The sequence below is a fragment of the Pocillopora damicornis genome, chromosome 10 (genome assembly GCF_964200805.1).
Source record: "Pocillopora damicornis chromosome 10, jaPocDami1.2, whole genome shotgun sequence".
In the NCBI taxonomy this organism is placed as follows: Eukaryota; Metazoa; Cnidaria; class Anthozoa; order Scleractinia; family Pocilloporidae; genus Pocillopora; species Pocillopora damicornis.
Window position 1 is genome coordinate 13,765,144 of NC_142679.1, and position 17,184 is coordinate 13,782,327.

At 40.7% G+C, this 17,184-nt stretch overlaps 1 protein-coding gene across 3 annotated transcripts in view; it reads left to right on the top strand.

Moving 5' to 3' along the window:
• Positions 1-17,184, top strand: part of LOC113675439 (cytoskeleton-associated protein 5) — a 34,339-nt gene that overhangs the window by 15,331 nt on the left and 1,824 nt on the right. For 2 of the 3 annotated variants that reach the window (XM_027192007.2, XM_089185123.1), the window contains 23 exons: positions 251-376; positions 697-860; positions 1,138-1,213; positions 1,318-1,416; positions 1,824-1,937; positions 2,249-2,377; positions 2,609-2,803; positions 3,302-3,547; positions 3,695-3,793; positions 3,904-4,053; positions 4,902-5,120; positions 5,621-5,756; positions 6,417-6,613; positions 7,184-7,368; positions 11,087-11,257; positions 11,632-11,809; positions 12,650-12,966; positions 13,285-13,381; positions 14,214-14,402; positions 14,484-14,654; positions 15,276-15,365; positions 15,696-15,843; positions 16,648-16,719. In XM_027192007.2, coding sequence (XP_027047808.2) covers positions 251-376; positions 697-860; positions 1,138-1,213; positions 1,318-1,416; positions 1,824-1,937; positions 2,249-2,377; positions 2,609-2,803; positions 3,302-3,547; positions 3,695-3,793; positions 3,904-4,053; positions 4,902-5,120; positions 5,621-5,756; positions 6,417-6,613; positions 7,184-7,368; positions 11,087-11,257; positions 11,632-11,809; positions 12,650-12,966; positions 13,285-13,381; positions 14,214-14,402; positions 14,484-14,654; positions 15,276-15,365; positions 15,696-15,843; positions 16,648-16,719 — 3,568 coding nt within the window. Of the gene's footprint in view, positions 1-250; positions 377-696; positions 861-1,137; positions 1,214-1,317; positions 1,417-1,823; positions 1,938-2,248; positions 2,378-2,608; positions 2,804-3,301; positions 3,548-3,694; positions 3,794-3,903; positions 4,054-4,901; positions 5,121-5,620; positions 5,757-6,416; positions 6,614-7,183; positions 7,369-11,086; positions 11,258-11,631; positions 11,810-12,649; positions 12,967-13,284; positions 13,382-14,213; positions 14,403-14,483; positions 14,655-15,275; positions 15,366-15,695; positions 15,844-16,054; positions 16,318-16,647; positions 16,720-17,184 lie in introns of those variants that run through there. The other variant, XM_089185122.1, reaches the window with a different exon arrangement.

Genomic DNA, 17,184 nt, shown 5'->3' on the forward strand with positions numbered 1-17,184 from the left:
CAGACTGTTAGTAAGGCTGTCCATCAGTCAATTAGTAACTCATTCAGGTAGTTAGTTAGTTAGTAAGGGCAACTCAATGTTTTCAATAGTTTCTAGCAGTTTGACAATGAACTTGTTGGTGTATGAGAAAAATTCACCTAATTTAGCTAGAACTTCATGCTTTTGCTTAGCTTGTGAACATTTATGGATGCAGACCAGTAAAACATTTGTACGGGTGATAACCAAACCTTTTTTTTTTTTTTTTTTTCAGGCTGTTCGTACAGCTGCTATCTCACTGCTTGGAACATTACATATGTACGTTGGAGCAACACTTAGAGTGTTCTTTGAAGAAGAAAAGCCTGCGCTTTTGCAACAAATCGATGCTGAATTTGAAAGGGTAATTGTATTTCTTTAAATTGTTCATTTTCTACTGTCTTCCTCATTTTCAATAGACTTTTCTCCAAATTGGTGGCAAAAATAAAAAAAAGGAAACATTTCAATGGAACCTCTAAAATCAAGGAAATGGGGGTTTGGAATTTGATGGGAATTCAAACACCCTCAGCAATACAAATATCTGTATTTTTTAACCATCGATTAACTTTTTTCGGGTTAAAATAATATGAGGTATCACCTTCATTTTCATCCCATTTCATAATTTTTGACCTTTTGTTGTAAAAGGACTTGTATTAAGAACATTGATCCACTGATGCATTTTAGGTGAAGGATGAGAAACCTCCAGCCCCTACACTAGGCTTGTCTCCCAATGCAGGCGACACTGAGGAGGGAGGGGAGGACACAGAAGATGGAGGAGGAGGGGGAGGAGAGGGTAATGCTGCACCAACTGTCAACTTGGCTGACCTCGTTCCAAGGAATGATATAAGGTAAGCTACAAGGACGTCACTTTTTGTGCATCAATTGGAAAGTTTTTCATGCGAAATCCTCGACAATCTGCTATCGGTGTTTTTATTACGTCAAAATATGAACATAAGTGCTGCTATAGTTATGGTAGAAGGTTGAATATTATACATAGCATTTTTTATTCTTACAACTTGAAGACGCCAAACTGATTTGCAATTTTTTTGCGAGGTCATGCTTAGCAAATGATAATTGTTACGTAAAAAGCTTCTCTGAAATAAAGAATTACTGTGTTCGTTTCAGTGCTCAGATCACATCAGCTCTGATCACGGAACTTGGCGACAAGAATTGGAAAGTTAGAGGAGAGGCACTTCAAAAGGTAACTCAACCGTGTGGCTTACGTACAAGAGTGAGATACCTTGTTTACTAGAAATATTTGCAATGCAAATCATTAATGCCTGAGTTTAATGTCCTTTGCATCAGGTCATAGACATATTGTCTGCTGCAAAGTTCATCACTCCAGAGCTAGGAGAACTACCACCTGCACTTAAGGCGCGACTTGGTGACTCTAATAAGAATCTGGTAAGTTTGTGGACCGCCGTGGTTGGGCTATAGTTGTTAATTGTTCTAAACCAAGACTGTATTATCTGCTGAAGATGATGAGCATTTCTACCGAATGCCTGTTTCTCGATCACTAATAGAACGCTTTTCGACCACGAGTTTTAAATCCTAAACCAAAACTAAATTACTTACAGCAGTCTGATGATTGAAAATCATAACGAATGAAGCTTTCACAAGGAACAATGAGAATTAAAAGTGAATAGATGTAAGCAACGTCAAGCGCGGGAAAACGCGAGTGACCGTCCCACGTTTGGTTTAAACTTCGCATCTGATTGGTTGAAAGGATGGCGCGAGTTTTTTCTCGACCAATTATGAACTTATTTAGACAAAGGGCTCTAATGACATGTTTGCTTCTTCCTATTTACCAGGTTACCATCACTCTTAACATTTGCACGACATTGGCGACTGCTATGGGGGCACAAATAAACAGGCACTTAAAAGTCTTGGGTACTGGAATATTCAGCACGTTAGCAGATGCTAAGGTAACGGTACTCGTTTTTTTTTTCCGACGGTGTTCGGACGTGTTGACTTTCTTATTAAGACTGCCAAGTCTGGGAATTACTATAACAACACAATTGTTTTACTTGAAGCATGTTACAAGCAAAAAAGCTCTTTACCTGATTAGTTGTACGTTAGGGCTTCTTCAAGTACGTGCTTCAATAACTTTTTCTATTAGCGGCTGCCTATGGTGTAATTCCGGGAAGGCTTTGCCTTAAGGCGAAACCCGTGGACTTGAGGCAGTGAAATTTATTAATTTGAAACGTTCTCTTGACTGTTCTTTCTTTTCTTTTAGAACACAGTCAGAGCCACTGGGATCGCTTCTTTAAATGCTTGGCACAAAGAAATAGGGTTGACGCCTTTCATTGAGGGCGAAGTCATCTTTGGAGCTCTCAGTACTGAAAACCCTAATTTAAGAACAGAGGTAGCATCTTTGAAGCAATGATTCTAAATCTTATGAAATGCAATCGAGTTAATTTGTGCCCGAGCCAATTTCCAGTTTTGAGAGGAATCGCCTGCATAATTTTATCTGTATAGTTCTCAGTGGAGCAATCGGAGTAAACAATATGGTGTCCACGACAACTTGGTTGCCTACCGTTTCTTGTTCGTCTTTCAATTTCAAAGTTATTGACAGCCTTGTGTTGACTTCTTCCAGGTATTAGGGTGGCTAGAGGAAAAATTACCAGCGGAGAAGAACCTTCCCTCTACCTTAGTCGCCATAGTGGCTCCTTTGTATTCCTGTTTGGAAGATCGCAGTGGCGATGTGAGGAAGAAAGCCCAGGCTGTAGTGCCTGTCATGATGCAACATGTCGGATGGGACGCTATGAGCAAACAGGCCAATAAACTGAAGGTAAAATTCGATTTTTGTTCTTTCCGGAGAGAATTCAAAATTGTTTGGCTTGCATCTTCAGCGAATTTGTCAGGGGAGGGGGGATGCAGTAGAGGGAAGAGAAAAGAAAAAGAGGAAGTACAAGCAATGGGGGGAGGGGGGGAGGGAGAGGTGAGGATTAGCACAGATTTTAAAATTTCCTAGAGCTCTTGTCAGAGAAATTGCTCATTGTATTTTCCACGAACTGAAAAAAAAACCTCTTATCGCCAGATTAGTTTATGTACTAGTATGCGAGTTTGATTTTTGTCTCTTTTTGTCATTATTCTCATTTTTTCATTTTTTACAACACTAAATGTGATAAAACCTAGTCAGTGCCACTTTCACCGATTAGATGTGGGGGCGAAAGGTAGGTTTCCAGAGGCATTTTCTATCTCGGTCGGTATCTGTACAGAAAGTACGAATGCTTCTAACAAAGTGTTTGATTTGCACGAATGACTAATTTTGGGCCTTGATTTTTAGCCTGCCTCTAAATCTAATGTGGTGACGATACTGGAGAAAGCACGAGCCTCCCTCCCCGAACCCTCCAAAGCTCCCAACAAAGCTCCTGCAGCCGCTGCCACTGCTAAACCTGCTGCAACCAAGGCTCAGGCAGATTCATCAGCCACATCTGGAGGGAGTGGTGGGGCCTCAGGCGCATCAGCTTCTTCCTCTGGCGGCAATGCTAACAAGAAAACCAAGTCTACAGCGAAGCAGGCTGAGTCGAAGGTGAGGAAAATATTTCTTACGATCAGGTGTTATTTTATTATCCTCTGCTGAATTCGAATCATTCATGGTTTTGGTTATACGACAATCAGTCGCAATGAGCTCGAAAATATACCATGCATCCTAATAATTTTTTGATTGTTCCCTAAGTCGTCTAAGAAGTCCTCAGCGGATGTAGAAAGCGATGGTCCTCCTCTCTTACGGTATAATGGCAAAGATGGCCGTTTCAAAGACGAAAAAGATCTCAAGGTACGAACTTGGAAGTGTACATTTAAAGCTGAGTCCTCCTGTTGTCAGTTATCATCAAGGTTATGTTTTCCATTTCTCGGGTAAAACTGTTTGCTTTCGTCTGTTGTTAGGTTTTAAAGTGGAATTTCACCGCGCCCAGAGCTGAGTTTGTTGAGCAACTCAAAGAACAAATGAGGCCGTGTCTTGGAAAGACGTTGCACTCGAATCTGTTTCACGCCGATTTCAAATATCATCTGATTGGAATAAACACCATGCAACAGGTACAGCAATTATCGTACTAAACTTGCCAGGACTGAATGGACTACTGTGAATGTACCACGCTATTTCTCGTAGAGTTACAGCAATTTGATGTATATAAAAAACTCAATCCTTCCTTGCAGCCAACTATATACAAAACTAAAACCAGTTTCGAATTTATCACTCGATTTTTTCCGTGCTAGATGTTTTTAACTTTTTAACCCCACTAGGAGTGACTGGCGCTAATTGCTTATTACGGTATCACCTTTAAGTTACATGTAAAGGTCACGAGAATAAAGAAAATGACCACCAATTTGTGAAGCTTCTGATTGTCAAAACAAGTTCTCCTTTTCAATACCACAGGAAATGTAAAGAGAACACTGTGGAGAATATGAATATTTATGTCAGGGTTTAAAGAATCAATCTCAATACTTAGTGGTTCCTTCTGATATCTGCTTTTGTTTTACTTGGCTGTCGCGATTTTTCCTTCTGTTTCTTTACTGCACCCGAATATAATTTTTTAGACTAGCCTGAACTCGAGGGATCGTTTACGCTGCGAAAGAGGTATCGCTCTGAGTCTGTTTAATAGTGTCCAAGTGTGGGTGGAAGAGCCCTACTATCTCACAGGAAAGAAGGAGTCAAGGAGCGGGAGTGGAAATCTTTGGGATTGTTCTAGCTTGTAAAATAGAGCCTGCATAACATTCCTAAATAACTTAGATTTCTGCGGTTTTCTGTCGAACGCAAGCATAAAGGGCAAGTGACGCGCTAGACAAGCAGGAAAAAAGTTATCGTACGTGACTCACTTTTTGCGCTCGTCCCCGCACGCCTGTTTTGCATTCTATCTAAACTGTTAGTTTTCTTCTCTTTCCAGTGTGTTGTGCCTCCGTCAGATGCGCCATATCAGGTGGAAGTGGTTCAGTCGTTAGACCTGATCCTCAAGTGGGTCACTTTACGATTCTTTGACACCAACACCACCGTACTCATCAAATGCCTGGAACTTATGGACGCTGTCTTTGTTATGTTAGCACAGGCTGATTATCAAATGTTGGAGTTTGAAGCCTCTAGCTTTATTCCTTACCTTGTGCAAAAGGTAAATCGATAGAATAAAAATGTGTAAAGGGGGTAAGTTGGTGCTGCGTCTGTGGGAGAATATAACAGGATAATTTAGTATTATCAACTGAGTTGATAATGTAAATCGGCCACTGTAAGGAGTTTCAAAGCTGACGTTTCGAGCGTTAGCCCTTCGTCAGAGTGCGGAATGGCTAACGCTGGAAACGTCAGCTTTGAAGCTTTGAAAAAACCCCTTACGGTGACCATTTAACGTTATCAACTCAATGTATAAAAATGTGGCTGATTGAAATAATAGTGATCTTGAATGCATCAAATTGCAAAATTTCGAGTTCGTGTCGCTGCGCTAAGTTCCTTCCGGCGACATCAAGGAAAGCACCATTTTTACTCCCAACCCTTTTCTTTCCTTTTTTCTCTTGAAATTATACGTTCTCTAAAAGCTTCAAAAGGTTTGAAGAATTTATAATTTCGAGGAACGGTAACCAGTGAATAACGACGGCAAATGATTATTTATATCAAAAGGTTGGGGATCCAAAAGATGCCATAAGAAAGATGATTCGTAATCTGTTTAAACTGCTGACAAAGATCTACCCTGCCAGCAAGCTGTTCAACTATGTTATGGAAGGCCTCCCGTCCAAGAATTCCAAAACCAGGATGGGTATGATATCATGTTTGTTAGTAAAGTGATGTTCAGTTGAATCTTGTTAAATCAGTGGCCACCAGGGAGTCGGTGATAAGGCGAATGGGAAACGCTCGTGAACAAGTCGCTTTAGAGTTGTATTTGGCTTTGGTTTGTACGGAGAGATGAGTTCTCAAGGAAAACCAAAGAGTGTTTAATAGAAAGTCGGTGCAATCCAAAGAGTGTTTAATAGATATTCAGTGCAATCCTAGATTATTGTCGATTCTCAGTTGAAAATTGCTCTATTTGAATTTGATGTAACCGCAATCTCTCACAATATCCCAGGGAAGTCTGTTCAAAACTTACTCGCTTACTCAGTGTTTTGGTCGTAAACCTTGAGGAACATGATAACTTACCGTAGTATAGACCAAATTTGAAAAATGTTGGCCTATGACATGTAATTTGCTAAGAGGGAAGAGAACACAATCTAGCCCGGGTTTGCGAGAGAAATGAAGTATGCACCGTGAGTGAGTCATTTTACAACTCATAACTGAGATAATGCAAGCTAACTCTCATTATTTCCCCAGAAACGCCTCGACGCTGCATGCGACTTGCTTTTGCAGGTTATTTATTCTTAACATTCATTCGTCTATCCTCAAGAAAAATTTTCAATCTGTTGTCGCTGTTTTTCTATTATAGAGTGTTTAGAAGAGCTGGGTTCTCTCATCCAAGTTTATGGTATGAACGTGTGTCAACCAACCCCTCCCAAGGCGTTGGCTGCCATTGCTGCACAGATAGGCGACAGGGATAATGGAGTTAGAAACGCGGCTTTGAATGCTGTGGTGGAAGCTTACTTTCTTGTAGGAGAAAAGACCTGTTACAAATATTGCTCACAGGTGTGAGGTTTGGAATTTTCGTCAATTGAGACGCTATATTTTAGTTGGATGCTAGCTGTACCACTTGGGTTAACGATGTTTACTTGAGAGTTTCTGTCAAAAATTCGTTGATAAATTGTAGCACGATAGTGCTGGACATATTAAACACAATTAACTGAAGTACGATTAACATTTAAGTGAAGGGTTAAGTTTTCTAATGCAAATCAGATGCGTGAGAGCTTCATTGAGTGTCTAATTTTACAGCTAAAAATTCGGTGACCGAATTTGAAGATCCCTTTGTTCAGCGTAACAAAGTTAGCAACTTTCCATGTATATTTTCCAAGAAGGTTCTTCTTTTCAGAAGTCTTCAGGAAGTAAATCAAGGGCAAGGAGTCAACACTATTCGATAAGGCACTTATTTACTGACCGGGAGTGCCGGAATGGGATGTCCTCGCTTGTTAGTGATCGTTGATGAGAATTCACTGTGCAAAGAAAAAAAAAAAACTACACACACACACACCGTTGCAACCTTTTCTCAATCGGTTGCTTAAAACGTAGTTTTAGGTAAATTAGATTCGTTCTTTTCCACAGCTCTCAGACAAGGACCTGGCGTACCTAGAGGAGCGAATAAAACGGTCATCAAAAAATCGGCCTAGTACGGCTCCAAGTGAAAACACGGCGAAAAGTAACGTAAGTGCGCGGGGAGGGAGCGACTCTTCCGCTAATGCCGCCAAGAAAAAAGAAGATAAAAGGCCAGGAAAACCACAGCTTGCCAGGTGGGTGTATTGCGCATGACTTACAGAGTTAACCCGGTTGATGTGGTGTGGAGCGACTCAGATTGGTACTCTTAGTTGTATTGCTAGTCCACTTTAGGTTACCTCCGCCCAAGCCCTTCTCTAGGTTTCCCAGAGAGTTCGCCGGTCTCATTTATATATGGGCGGCCGTCACCACCAAAAATACAAGGATGTCAAATAGATCAGCAAATACAAAGATGGTGTAAGGATCAGCTGCAGGATAGCATAGCTAATAAAGGAATGGCATGGCCAAATTATAGACAGTCTAGTTTTCCTTCGTGAAACAGAACACCCTAAACATGAATAGTTTAGCCAAATGAGAAACGGTCTAGTAGCCCATGTTGAGTTGGAACATGAGATTGTGAAATGGACTAGCTTAATTACGAATAGCTTAGCACTCATTTGCGATACAGTACTCAAATGGTGTAGCGTTGAGTTAAACGGCTCAGGGTAACGTCGAGTAGCACAGCGTACGCACAAACGGTGTAGCGTTGCGTCAAATGGCTCAGCGTAATTTAGAATGGTACAGCGTACACACATATGGTGTAGCGCTGCGGGAAATGGCTCAGCGTAATGTCGAATGGTACAGCGTACATAAAAACAGTGTAGCGTTGTGTGAAATGGCTCAGCGTAATGTCGAATGGTACAGCGTACATACAAACAGTGTAGCGTTGCGTGAAATGGCTTAGAGTAATGTCGAATGGTACAGCGTACATACAAACAGTGTAGCGTTGCGTGAAGTGGCTTAGCATAATGTCGAATGGCACAGCGTACACACAAATGGTGTAGCGTTGCGTGAAATAGCTCAGCGTAATGTAGAATGGTACAGCGTAGACACAAATAGTGTAGCGTTCGGTCGAATAGCTTTGCAAAACATCAGACGCTCTATCTGAACATTAAATTACTTAGTATTACTTGAAATATTTCGATGTTGTGGCGAATCGTCGTGGCGTGACGTGAAGGCCATGCCATTCCTTTATTAGCTATGCTATCCTGCAGCTGATCCTTAAGCCATCTTTGTATTTGCTGATCTATACGACATCCTTGTATTTTTGGTGGTGACGGCCGCCAAGGCATCTCGCCGAAACCACCAAAAATACAAACCGCAAATGGAACAGCGATCTGCTGGGGGTATGACGTCATCGAATGTGAAGACTGACACGAAATCATTACATGGCGTAGTATAGTCTTCACTTCGCTTTGCCGTAAAGCAGAGCCAATTTGGTACGTTTCTCCTCTTTTTTCACTACTGATATTGCACTTATTCGTTGTCGTTCATGAAAGCGTCACTTAAAATAGCAACGAGACTGAATTCTACCACGATTTGCCGGCCTCCCGGTTTACCACAGTTTGCACGCGTTGGTGGGCCTGAACATGTTTATAGTATTAAGTAGTGTTATGACGTGCATTAAATGTCAATTGTCGAGCTCTCTTTTCTTTCTCCGACTCACGCTTACTTTTCAATGAGAGTCCAACTTCAACGGCTCTTTGAACATTGGAGGAGTACGTGAGAAGTTAAATATTGTGTGTGCCCTGGACGCCATGGTAAGAAAACTGCTGTCCTTGATCTGTTTTGACATTTTTCGATCAAAGTGATATCGGAATGCTTTAATTGATGTGCCGGACGATAAGAGTAAGCTAAGAGAAGACATATTTATTATTTTAAAAAGGTGTACATTATATTGCTTTGTTTATTAATTTTTTCCTGGGTGCAGTGATAGTAAAAGTAATGCACCGTAATGCACGTAGTTGTACGTAATTGTCCAACTTTACATTTCTGTACCTCAACTATTAATTTAACTATTAAACTCAACTATTATTAAAATGTGCATTAAATGTCTATTGCCGAGCTCTCATTTCTTTTCTTTTCTGACTTGCGCTTTCTTTTCAAAGGGAGTTTAACTTCAACGGTTCTTTGAACATTGCAGGAGTACGTGAGAAGTTGGATTTTGTGTGTGCCCTGGACGCCATGGTCACGCAACTCTAGTCAATATATTTGGTGTGTACTGAACTCAGTCTGTAGCAATAATAATAATAAAAATAATAATAATAATAAACAGATCAAGGACAGCAGTTTTCTTACCATGGCGTCCAGGGCACACACAATATTTAACTTCTCACGTACTCCTCCAATGTTCAAAGAGCCGTTGAAGTTGGACTCTCATTGAAAAGTAAGCGTGAGTCGGAGAAAGAAAAGAGAGCTCGACAATTGACATTTAATGCACGTCATAACACTACTTAATACTATAAACATGTTCAGGCCCACCAACGCGTGCAAACTGTGGTAAACCGGGAGGCCGGCAAATCGTGGTAGAATTCAGTCTCGTTGCTATTTTAATTGACGCTTTCATGAACGACAACGAATAAGTGCAATATCAGTAGTGAAAAAAGAGGAGAAACGTACCAAATTGGCTCTGCTTTACGGCAAAGCGGAGTGAAGACTATACTACGCCATGTAATGATTTCGTGTCAGTCTTCACATTCGATGACGTCATACCCCCAGCAGATCGCTGTTCCATTTGCGGTTTGTATTTTTGGTGGTTTCGGCGAGATGCCTTGGCGGCCGTCACCACCAAAAATACAAGGATGTCGTATAGATCAGCAAATACAAAGATGGCTTAAGGATCAGCTGCAGGATAGCATAGCTAATAAAGGAATGGCATAGCCTTCACGTCACGCCACGACGATTCGCCACAACATCGAAATATTTCAAGTAATACTAAGTAATTTAATGTTCAGATAGAGCGTCTGATGTTTTGCAAAGCTATTCGACCGAACGCTACACTATTTGTGTCTACGCTGTACCATTCTACATTACGCTGAGCCATTTCACGCAACGCTACACCATTTGTGTGTACGCTGTACCATTCGACATTATGCTAAGCCACTTCACGCAACGCTACTCTGTTTGTATGTATGCTGTACCATTCGACATTACGCTAAACCATTTCACGCAACGCTACACTGTTTGCATGTACGCTGTACCATTCGACATTACGCTGAGCCATTTCACACAACGCTACACTGTTTTTATGTACGCTGTACCATTCGACATTACGCTGAGCCATTTCCCGCAGCGCTACACCATATGTGTGTACGCTGTACCATTCTACATTAAGCTGAGCCATTTGACGCAACGCTACACCGTTTGTGCGTACGCTGTGCTACTCGACGTTACCCTGAGCCGTTTAACTCAACGCTACACCGTTTGAGTACTGTATCGCAAATGAGTGCTAAGCTATTCGTAATTGAGCTAGTCCATTTCACAATCTCATGTTCCAACTCAACATGGGCTACTAGACCGTTTCTCATTTGGCTAAACTATTCATGTTTAGGGTGTTCTGTTTCACGAAGGAAAACTAGACTGTCTATAATTTGGCCATGCCATTCCTTTATTAGCTATGCTATCCTGCAGCTGATCCTTACACCATCTTTGTATTTGCTGATCTATTTGACATCCTTGTATTTTTGGTGGTGACGGCCGCCCATATTTATACCCGTAGGTGGGTGAAATAATTATGGCAGTGAAACATTTTGATCAAAAACACTGAACATTTTTATGGCGTTGGCCAAAACTGAAACTCGGGACCTCTCCATGTAATTATCAGTGGACTGACAAGAACCTGACCGGTTTCCCTTACCTCTTGTTTAAAAGCTTTCGGTAAAAATTGGTAAATTGGTGAAATTTCCTTGTCTGTAGGCCTGCGACAGCCCCCGCGCAAAGGCAGGAAAACGTTCGTCGTGAATTCAGTTTAGACATCGATGGTATTGAAGGGGATGATGTGCACCATGATGTGACTGTCCCTACCCTGGAGGCAAATGACGCTTTGGATGATCTGATCAGTGCGCCTGTCAAAAAACCGTACACCAAGTGAGTTTCTTGTCTACGGTCAACTTGCATTTTCTCATTACTTTTTCTGTTCGTTTGTGGAGTTCTACTTTGAGAATTTGGTGATATATCCAAGAATTTGGTTACCAAAATATGCCTCATCGCCTAACAAGCTCTTTTCTGCATTTCGCTTGTTTTGTGGTGCGTTTTAAAGTGTGATAACCGAGACGAAGGCAGAAAGCAACAATGACTCAGATTTGTCAATTATGAGACAACTAGCAATTCACAGAGTAAATTCAAGAAAGTTTTCCCCACCGCTCAGCGAGTGGTATTCTACAAAAGAAAAATCCATTTATCGTATTGACGTAGAATTCAAAATCATCCCTTGCCTAATGCGTTTCTTTTTTATTTCTCAGAAATCCCACTTCTCCTCACATGGGTGTATTCAGCCGAACCAATCCTACCGCTGCCTTCAACTACGTCATATCACAAATCGCCAGCGGTGACGTCACAGCTAGTACCCAGGCCTTAGTGCAGTTCGAAAAAGTGATCAGAAACAAGAACCACAAGGAAGTCAGCAAACACATCGATCAGGTTAGAATAGTTTTCTTTACTTATGCACTTTGCGTATGCGTCACACTTGTTTTCCGTCGTCCACGTTTTCTTGACACTTAACCCTTTAACTCCCAGATCAAATGTGTAATTCTTCTTACTGTCAACCGTACAATTCTTATAATGTTAGTTCAGAGAATTTAGTACTGGATCAACTAATTATCCCCAAATTGATATTTGTCTTTATTCTCATCACTTGTCTATGTGGTATTGTATCGATATTGTAGGGAGAAATTATGTCTTGGTCACTCATGGGAGTTAAAAGGGTTTAGATGGAGATTGTGACTTTTTTCCTTGACTAGTCCTGACATTTCAGATCTTGGACAAAAAGACTTTGCATATGAAAAAATTCGTGAAGGATGAAGTTTGTTGGTGTAGATGACTGAAAGAGGACTCTTCGAAAGAAAATTGTTAAAGGTCTTTTGAGTGGAAATTCTTCTCCCACAAATTCAACTTAAAGTTGTCCGTGACAATGTTTTGCTAAATGTACGCCTCTAGAGTAGAAATGCGTGATTCATGCAATTGAAAGTCTGTCTCGGGAAGGTCGCGAACGAACCAAACCATTCCAGATGTGAAAAAGGTGTAACTGACTACAAATAAGCCACAATGAGCCCTGTGCAGTTTGCGATCTCAGGGTACAAGACCGTGCTGGAAGGAAAATTGCATAGACAAACTGCTTTGATTAAGTTGTGCAAAGCGTAAGCTTGCTTTCCATGAAGTTGGTTTTTTTAATACAATGAAATTGCTAACTACGGAGGGCTTACTCCGCTTTTATTTTCTGGACTGAAACAAATTATGACAATGTGTATCTTATTGTTTCAGTTTCTGAATGCTGCATCCCTCCAGCTTAATATGATCCTAACCACACACATCCCCAACATTGAATCGAACCAGCAGCCCGAAGCCACAGTACTTAGACTCATCAACTGCCTGACAGACACCATGCTTGGAGTGTTCTCCAGCCCTGCGCTGGCTCGTGCCGTTTCGCGGAGTTCTTTGAAGCAGCTGATGCAGGTGTTGATTACTGTCCTGTCAGACGATCGCTTGGCTGCTCTGGAAGACGGACCGCAGATACTGAGAGCAATTAACGTGCTGATGGTGAAAGTCATTGAAATGTCGGATCAGACTTTCGTGTTAGGGTAAGGGATTAACTTTAGAAAAGGTTCAATTTTTTCTTCTGTGTTGCTGTGTTATGGCACTTAACCATCTTGTTGCCAATCTTACAAGGGAAAACCTAAAGCAGTCAATAAAACTAGCGTCTGACTAAGATGTGACTAGATGAAGAGGGTGTATCAATTCACAGTTTTCTCAAACTTGGTGCAATTAATAGAGGTTGATGTGTGCGCTTCTCACGCGTGATAACTGTGCGCGCTCCTCACGCGTGATAACTGTGCGGATCAAGGATATGCAAATACAACGGAACTACCTCTTTCTTCATTGGCGACTTTGTATTTCAGGTCATTAATCAAACTTCTGCAAGACTGTCTCAAGTTACTTCAAGAAAGCGCCGGTAACTCGCTCAGTTCACCAAAGTTTCTTGAGCTCGTAATGAAGGTAGGTGGGTTTGCTAGGTCTTCTAGGGGCCATTTGAAAAGAGATTTGTTAAAAATAACAACTAGTACTCTGCTTGCAAAATCTTTTGCACGGTAAAGTTTTGGAATTTAAATTGATTTCTTACAAATCAGACCAACAACTTTTATTTTCTTTCTGGGCCCAGTTGTTCAAAGGGGGATAACGCTATCCAACGGATAAATCAATATGCAGCGGATATCAGTTAAAAGAAGTAGTGCGCTATCCACAGGATAGCGATTTATCTAGTGCATAGCGTTATCCACCCTTTGAATAACTAGTGCCTTTGTTTTGGTTTCATACGGAGTCACAACGGGTAGATTTTGTATCAATACGAAAAGCTTGCTATTATTGGATGCAAGGGTTGATCTTCAGATCTTGTTTAATCGTTGTGTGTTTTGGTTTTTGTTATACTGAGTGTAGTCAAGAATTGAGTTTGAAGAAAGGCATTCAGTGTTTGTCTCAGTTGTGGGAAAAAGTAAAATTGGATTTCCCCGTAAGCGTTCGAACCGCAGCCCGTTCTGATTTCACAGTATTTGATTTCGTTGGATGCTTTACAAACCGAGACACAGAAAATTCGTGGGTGAGCTCTGAAAAATGTCCTGCAAACTGTTAGGATCAACTATGTAGAATTAAATGCGTCGTATGTAGAGAGAAAGTAAGAAATATTGCACAAGTTCAGGTCGATCATAGATTGACGGTCATGCTAAAACATTTGTCAGAAGCGAGACAAATCTATTTTAAATCGTCGATTAAAAGGGATGTCTTTAAAAACATTTGTGGTCAGTGTGGAACAATGTTTGTATTATCGTTTCAGTGCCTTTGGAAGGTTGTTCGTAATTTACCGAAAACCATATCAGAAGTAAAAGTGGATCAGATTCTCCTGGACATACACACGTTCTTACTGACACACCCCGATCAGATGTGGAAAAATCGCGCGGACGATACACCGCTCAGAACGATCAAGACAATATTGTACACACTAGGCAAACTGAAGAAACAAGAGGTTTGTAGGCACAATTTAACATCTTCTTTCCTGTTGCAGTAGCCTTTGCATCAACCGTATTTTTTTGCTTCTGCGTTGTAGATTTTGGACTGCCTCGGTTTGATAGATGATCCAGAGAGTAGCGAGGTCGCCGCTTATCTAAAGAAGATCCTGAAGAGTAGTGGTCGCAAGGCTACGGAGAATCACGTGAACGGAAGTGACTCAACAACACCGCGCAAGTCCTCGGTACCAGACCTTCTGATGGGAATCGATGTAAGTGACTACTCGCGTTTACTTGCGCTTGTTAAACGTATGAACACAGAACTTGATTGGCCTTTTGTGATATTCATCCCTACTCTGATATGCAGGTGTGATTGACCTAGCTTCGACAGTTGTGATTACTTTTTTTCTAGTTTGGATTTACGTTATGGAAAAATCGACTCATTTCCATCCAAATGAAATCTGATATGGTAGAGCCAGAATTCTTAATATTTGTGATTATGAAGAGCTAAAAGAGTGTTCGAGTCAGCAACCCTACGCTAGTAAAAGCAATTGTTCTCCTGGGATACGAAGAGCATCTATCATAACCACACCCCCCTATAAAAAAGATATTCAGTTTTTACGAAACTTGAATAACCTAGTACTACACGAATTCCTGTTGATTTCGTAATCAACATGGAAGAAGAATCTTCATCGTTTGGATAGCTACGGGCGCTTTTACCCTTAAGAAAACGTAAATCAGTGTCAGCTCTTGAGGTTGATTGGTGGTATATGCATTTTAGACGTTAGAGTTGTTATGTCAAGGGAATTTGCTCGCACTTTTCTTGTGATCTTCCCTAGATATAGTATATGAAAATTGTAAGAATGATGTTATTTTTTTGGTGTTTACTTCAGGGCGGAAACAAAGCTCAAAACAAAGAAAAAATTAATGACAAATTAGCGGAGATATTCGCCAAAATAGGCTCGAAAGAGAACACAAGAGAGGTGAGTAGGTCAAGGAGTAGATAATTTGTACATTGTCTTGTTAGGATCTTCTCAAAGAATCATTCTTTGGTTTTCATTTTCGAGAAGCAAAGCAAAAATGTCAAAATAGTAGGGTGGCTTCCTGGTCATAACAGCCTAAAACTCTGATAATTCGCTCTGTTACAGTTGAACATAATATTAGGCTGGACGTTTTCTGTCGGCTTTTATTCAGTGACACCAAGTACGTCAAGAAATCACTTTTTGCAAAGTTTTAAAAATCGTAGGGAGCGGCATAGAGCTGCACGAATCTTTCTGCGTATGGAATTAAATCTTTTTTCCCCGTCTTTTTAGGGCTTGGCTGAACTCTATGACTTCAAACAAAAATACCCTGAGGCAGACATTGATCCATTTTTGAAGCGAACCTCCGAGTTCTTCCAGAGTTACATTGAAAGAGGACTAAAGAATATCGAGATGGAGAGAAAAGGAAGGAAAGTGTCAGGTACAGTACCGTAAAATTTTTATCGAGTACTTGTTATCTGTGGATCTGAACAATGCAAACCAACGGATCATACATTTATTGAGCGGAGAACCCCAATTTTTAATAGTTTCGAAAGAACCAAGGCTTGTCCTAGAGAAGGGCTTTCACGGAAGTCCAAGGAAAATTCATTTTTTATCTTTCCCTTGTTTTCCTGCGGTGCCTTCTCTCACAGACTTAAGCATTTTCCAATTGGACGTCAGGATTGCATTGGATCAGCTTCCCCGCGCTCTGTGATTGATCCAGGAAAATTCATTTTTCATCTTTCCCTTGTTTTCCTGCGGTGCCTTCTCTCATAGACTTAAGCATTTTCCAATTGGACATCGGGATTGCATTGGATCAGCTTCCCCGTGCTCTGTGATTGATCCAGGAAACGTGGCTCCCCTCTCGACCAACCAGTCAGACACTTTAACTTCGCTCTTTAACTTCGTTCTGATCGTAAACTTGATATTCTTTTGGTTTTGGACCAACGTCAATCAATTTGGTAGTGACCTTTACAGAATTCCTTTTCACAGTAATTTAACAAGAATATGTAACAAGTATTCCACAAGAGCGTGTTGGATATTAGTTGGCTATAACCAATCTGGTATCAAAAAAGCGCAAATGGAATAATTGTTTCATTAAATTTTATTAACTCCTGGACGTTTGGATATTTCGAGCCTTTTTTCAGCAACAGCTAGTGCAATGCATTTCCATATAAAGCGACTCGGAATATGAGCTGATAATCGGAGTTGAGTGCACCAATTCATTCACACTTATTTTTTGCAGGGACAGCTCCCTCGTCTGGAATATCGACGACAGCGCTCAGCTCATCGAATTCAACGGAAGAAGAAAGCACCGGTAAAAAAAAAAAGATATGCTGATCTACTTCTATATTTTCGTTTAATCCTTGAGCTAGCGATCTGATTGTCAATTCTACCCTTTAACTGCTACACATTTTCTTGTAAATTAGTTACGAGACTTTGGTGTTAAATCAAGATAACAACTTCTTCCTGATAAGTTTGAGTATTCTCGTTAACTGTTTGCTAGATAGTGTATGGATATTTTAGGGAGAAGATAAAGGAATGCTCTCGTCTTAAGATTGATATTTTAAATGTTTTGAGCCTCTACGTCGAATAAATAAATAAACAAACAAATAGATGAATGAAGTAAGTTAAATTGTGTTGTGGTGTTCCTCGTTTTTTTGCACTTTCACAGAACGGTCTATTTGAATCTGTGCATCTTAGGTTTTATCGTCTTATCCAAGTTGATTTAGCAACACTATCATTCGAAATTTCACATCTATACATAGTTTTTTTTACATGA